Source organism: Theropithecus gelada, chromosome X (assembly GCF_003255815.1).
Source record: "Theropithecus gelada isolate Dixy chromosome X, Tgel_1.0, whole genome shotgun sequence".
In the NCBI taxonomy this organism is placed as follows: domain Eukaryota; kingdom Metazoa; phylum Chordata; class Mammalia; order Primates; family Cercopithecidae; genus Theropithecus; species Theropithecus gelada.
The window spans coordinates 112,819,950-112,825,949 of record NC_037689.1 but is presented as its reverse complement, the minus strand read 5'-3'; the positions used below and the strand labels follow the sequence as shown (position 1 = coordinate 112,825,949).

The following is a 6,000-nucleotide window of genomic DNA, read 5'->3' as shown; positions in this document are numbered from 1 at the left end:
CTTCCTTCCTTCCTTCCTTCCTTCCTTCCTTCCTTCCTTTCTTTCTTTCTTTCTTTTCTTTCTTTCTTTTCTTTCTTTTCTTTCTTTCTTTCCTGAAACAGAGTCTCCCTCTATCACACAGGCTGGAGTGTAGTGGTGTGATCTCGGCTCACTGCAGCCTCCACCTCCTGGGTTCAAGCGATTCTCATGCCTTAGCCTCCCGAGCAGCTGGGATTACAGGCGTGTACCATCACACCTGACTAATTTGCGCATTTTTAGTAGAGATGGGGTTTCACCATGTCTCCCAGGCGGGTCTTAAGCTCCTTACCTCAAGTGATCTGCCCACCTCAGCCTCCCAAAGTGCTGAGATTACAGGCATGAGCCACTGCGACTGATTTGAACTATTATTTTTTTTTATAGCCTGTAATTATTTATTGTCCAGATGGCATTTAAATTTTTTCTCATATATGTGTGCCTTGTCTCCTGTTAAACTTTTAAGGGATTGGTGGGCATGAATTGTTTATTATATTTCTCTTGACTACCTCCAAAGTACTATACCGAAAGTGGATTACCACTAAATATTTATTACATGGATGAAACAAGTGATAGCACTGATGAACTGATAGGTAATTATCTAAATGTATGCATTTACTAAACAATGGACAAACCAAGAGAGGACTAAGCATTACTATTGGTGAGTTCTAGTTCCAAATTATCATGGCATCTTTCTTTAGAAAATAATAAGAGATAAATGATAAACTATAAACTATTAACAATCCTGAGATCTGAGTTCTAATCCCTGCTCTAACATCATTTAACTTGGAGGCCTTGGGCAAGTAATTTTTTCTTTTAGAGTTTTTGTTTCCTCATCTGGAATTGAATAGGTAAATTTCAAATATCGAAATTATTTGTTCATTGATTCAATACATATTAAGCATCTTTTAAATGCCAGGCAGTATTCTAGATAAAAAGGACAAAAGCATGAATCAGAGAAAGTCTCTGCCCTCCTGTACATTGTAGTTCATATTTGATATAATTTGATCCTCATCTTAATGAAATAGAGAGGAATAAACATTAACATTTTAGAGATTGGAAAGTAAAGGCTTCCCTGCTGGCATCAAGTAAGTCTGTATGAAGTTAAGCCTGGAACTGAAGTCTCCCAAATCTAATCAAGTGAACTAACCAGGAGACAACAATTTTGCAAACTCTCCCTAAAGTAAATAGTTGGCATAAAGTTAATTTAGTAGAGTCCAGATATGTGTACCGGCACCGTATCAGCTGTCACATTGGCCTCATTTCAACAGGGATTTTGGCGTCTTTTACAGATAATGTCATGGTTTGCATTGCAAGCTATTCTTTAGGAAAATAGCAAGCATTTGTTGCTTTCAAATTTAGTAGGGAATCACCGCTAGTTCTTTTTAGCTTTATTACTGGAATAAGGTTAACTTTAAAGGATATGGTAACATTTCTCATTTAATAGATGAGAAAATTGAACAGTTACTTGCCAAACAACTCCTTCTTTTCTTTTTGCCCTCCTACAGGTAGCTTTTCTGACGTTTATCTCTTGATGTGTATTGTATCCTCTAGATTTTCATTCATTTTATTAAACATAATATTTTCTAAGTCTGCTTTAAAATTTGCTTTCTTTTAAAATAACTTCTCCAGTAAAATAATTTAAAAGGCAATATCATGCAGGATTATTTGTATAAATCACAGGTTTTCTTACTAGGAATCTTATTCTTTGATTCACAAACCTTGTTAATGAATCAATATAACCTAAGTACACAAGTAAGAATCCTTGTCTTTGAGATTTTGTGAAGACTCCGAACAGATTGTAAGCTCCATGAAATCAGGGACTATGTCTGCTTTCCCTCCTGTTTTTTCCCTAGTGCTTATCATGGTGTCTGGCATATAGTAGGTGCTTAATAAATATAGTACATTATTAAATGATTTTTAAACTGACATGGTATCCTAATATAATTGAAAATGAAGCACCTCGATACTGGAAGAGATTGTTAATTAAACACAATTCTCACAACACTCATTTTACAGGTATGAGGGCTTGGATCATGCATTACAGTGTGTTGATTACATCAAGGTTGATGGACAAAATATTGGATGCAGATTTCCCTATTTGGAGTCATCAGACTATAAAGATTTCTACATTTGTGTTAATGGATCATCAGAAACCAAGCCTATCAGATCCAGTTATTTCACTTTTCAGCTTCAAAATATAGGTGATGTAAACCAACAAACAACTTCAAATTCATTGTTTCTAGTTTAGGCCGTTTACAATCACTTGAGAGGGAGAAAGAGAAAAAGGGAAGGAAGGAGAGAGAGACATCGACAGAGAGACAGACCTATGGAAATGCAAAGACAGAAAAACGAGAGTCAGCAGAGTGTATGAGGAAGCTCTTATTAAATATATAAGGATGAAAGATAAGGAATTGAATAAAGGTTAAAGTATCATTTTCATTTAGAACTCACAATGTTATTTTCCATCTTCAGTTTGTCTGCTATACAGTAATTTTGTCTAGTGTTAGTGATGGAGTAATTATGAAGACACTTCTTCCCAGGCCTCAATAGACAAATGACTGGATATTTATTGAGTCTATGTTTTCAGTTCTAATAGTTATGAGAGTGATGAGTTCTAGAGTCTTCCAGACCTGGCTTTAAATCTTAGATCTACCATTTTTCCAGTTGTGTGACTTTGGGCAAGTTACTCTGTTTCAATTTCCTTATTAGTATCATGAGGATAATAGAGGACCACCTCATAGGTTTATTGAGACATAAATATTTATGTCTCAATAAACATAAATAAACAAAAAAAAACACAATAAAAATTTAGTGAGACATAAATGAGATTATGATGTAACATCCTTGGTACTTACAGTGTCTGAAATAGCATAAGCATTAAATAAGGGTTATCTATCTGTAAAAGTAGTAGTATTACTGATTGTGGTTGTTATTTCTAATGCTACAAAATGGAAAATGGTTGTAATGATTTGGGTCTTCGAACTTTTCTCTTGGACTTATATATTTGTCAGTGAGTGACTTGTCAAAAATGAGTTTCCAAAATAACCAAGTTGGTTAAGAAACTCATCTTGGTTGGTAAGCAACTTTGATTTTAGTACACATCATAGGGAATATTACCGAGCCACTTGGTTTATCCCTAGAGGTTTCTGTTACCAGATGTCCCTAGCTTTGGATAAAGGCTACTGCTAAACTTCAACAATCTCCGTGTTGAAATGGTTCTCTTTTGCTTTTCAGTTAAACCTTTGCCGCCAGTCTGTCTTACTTGTACTCAGGAGAGTTTATATGAAATTAAGCTGAAATGGAGCATACCTTTGGGACCTATTCCAGCAAGGTGTTTTGTTTATGAAATTGAGATCAGAGAAGATGATACTACCTTGGTGGTATGAATATTGCATTTATTTGGGAAAATCATAACTGCAGCCTTTTAAATAAAATAGCAAATGTGAGAACCAAAATCAGTTGCATTCACGTGAGGGAAAGAACATGACATGTATTTTAGTTCAATCTCCAGAAAGCCAAATAAACGAATGGACAAAAGTATAATGAATGATACCAATTTTAAAGTTACATAGGAACTTAGAGATTATCTAGTCACTTGTTTTCAATTTTGTGTCAATAAAGTTACTGAAGGCTTAAGATGGATTGTGGAGAGGCCTCAAGTAAAAGCAAAACAAAATTAAAAAAAAAAAAAAAAGCCACAAAAACTACTTATGGAGGAACAACCATCAGGTCAAAATTCCAGTATGGCAGGCTTACAAGAGAATTGCTTGTACCAGGCAAGAAGGGCTGGCTGGGGAATTAGGCAATGGTTGCAAGACTAATTACTGCCACCAGCACCAACAATGTGGTGATGCCTTTAATCATATGTTGTTATGTATTATTTTTCCTTATTAGTTTCCAGTTTAGAGAGTGGTAGAGAGAAGTTAGTGAGCCGGTAGTTCTAATTCATTCCTTTCATATACAGATAAGAAAACTCATTGTTGAATTGACATATAGATCCCAGGTATGTAAATTCACTTACAATCAAATTATGCAGTTAGAACTAGATTTCAGATCTGATTCCCAGTCCACTTAAGTCTACACTACATTATGCTGATTCCTAAGATAAGTTATGCCAAAGGAAAAGCAATTGTATTGAATGAGAAAAATTATTGAGCTCTTTGAAATGCAAAATTGAAATCATTGCTTCAGTGATTTTTTTACTCTGAGATCACTCAGCCTTGAGAGTCTCATAACTGTAGCAATAGTTTCATACCAAGCCATGAGCACTGTTGTACAGGTTTTGTTTCCTTATTCTTATTCCAAGCCCTGAGCATTGTTATGTAAGTTTTCCTTATTCTTATTAACAATCGGAATAAGGAAATAAGAATAAGGAAAAAAGAAAAAGCTATATATTAATATATGAACTCTATAGTTTCCATAGTAATAACATTCACATGCTGGCTCTGTGTTTTGGTAACTGAGTGTATGTAGCATCTTCCAGTTCATAGAATCTGGGAAATTTGACACTAGTCCACATACTGGGTGTTATATACACCAAAGCTACCTAGGAATTTTGCCCTCTCACACATGCTGTCCTTCACTGTAAGTGATCCATTATCACCGTAGAAATCAAATATAGATAAAGAAGGGAAGAAACAATGATTTGAAAACCCCCACTATACAGAGAGCTAATTACTGCTGAGAATATGCATTTCTAGTCTTTTGATGCATAGATTTTATGTAATAAAACCCACTTTGAAAGGGACAGATATGGAATCTGTCTAGTTGCAACTAGATCAAATAATGGCATCTGATTTTGTCCTTGGCTTTCAGACTACCACAGTTGAAAATGAAACGTACACCTTGAAAATAACAAATGAAACCCGACAGTTATGCTTTGTAGTAAGAAGCAAAGTGAATATTTATTGCTCAGATGATGGAATTTGGAGTGAGTGGAGTGATAAACAATGTTGGGAAGGTATGAGCTAAAAGGACAATAACTAAATAATGAGCTATTTGCTAACAAAATTAATTTTCTTTCAGTATATTTTGTAATTACGAAAGTGAAAGACTTTCCCATATAGTCTATGAACAGAGAGGATAATTTAGCAAGCGCTTCAATTGAACAAAGATTTATTAAAAGTCTAATATTAATTCAGTTAGGACTAGGAATATTGTTATACCTCTATTATCAACATTCCTGTTTTTCTGTCAATATAGATAATATGCTCATTCTTTTGAGGGATTGGCATGAGCGTATTTTAATCAATATTTTCTTATGCTTTCAGTATTCAAGAGAACAGAAATCTTAAAGCAAGTATAGATTAGCATACATTTGTTTCTGAGTGTCTAATACTATTCTGAAGGACTACTTTTCTAATTCAGAGGCCATGATTAGTAATATACATATTCATTCCATTCACTTCCAACACTGATTTAAAGTGATTTATGATAAGGGCATTAAAATTCCATAGCAATATAAACTAAAAAGCCTAAACAATGAGGTAAAATATGATTGTGCTTCACAATATACTAGCTTTAAGAGTAGAAATTACCAATAAATGTTCAAAATTGAAGGAAATAAACTCAGCATTGCTCTTTCAGGTACATAGATAGAGATGCAGCTATTAATACATATACTGATGTTGATACAGATGGATACTGGCATATCTATCAGTCATTCATCTCCTTTCAAGTTGTTCTACTATAGTGGAATCTCTATTATCTCCCTACGAATATAGTGGTATCATTGACCCCTTTCATTCATCAAATATTTATTAAGCACCTACTATGTTTCAGACTCTTTTCAAGCATTGGAGATATGGCAGTAAATAAATCTCTACCCTCAGGGAACTTATATTTTATTTCCAATTGGGTAGATATAGGCAATAAACGAGAAGCCTAAAATATTATATAATCATTAAGGATTATGGAGAAAAAATAGCAAGACAGTGGAAAACTCAACCAAGAGCTATACAGAATCAGAAGACTTACTAGTTTCAT

At 34.2% G+C, this 6,000-nt stretch overlaps 1 protein-coding gene across 1 annotated transcript in view; it reads left to right on the top strand.

Annotated features, from left to right (window-relative positions):
- The window catches only part of IL13RA2 (interleukin 13 receptor subunit alpha 2), a 38,585-nt gene that overhangs the window by 29,599 nt on the left and 2,986 nt on the right, over positions 1-6,000 (top strand). Inside the window, exons 8-10 of the mRNA XM_025372800.1 lie at positions 2,032-2,216; positions 3,250-3,395; positions 4,831-4,975. Coding sequence (XP_025228585.1) covers positions 2,032-2,216; positions 3,250-3,395; positions 4,831-4,975 — 476 coding nt within the window. The remainder of the gene's footprint in view (positions 1-2,031; positions 2,217-3,249; positions 3,396-4,830; positions 4,976-6,000) is intronic.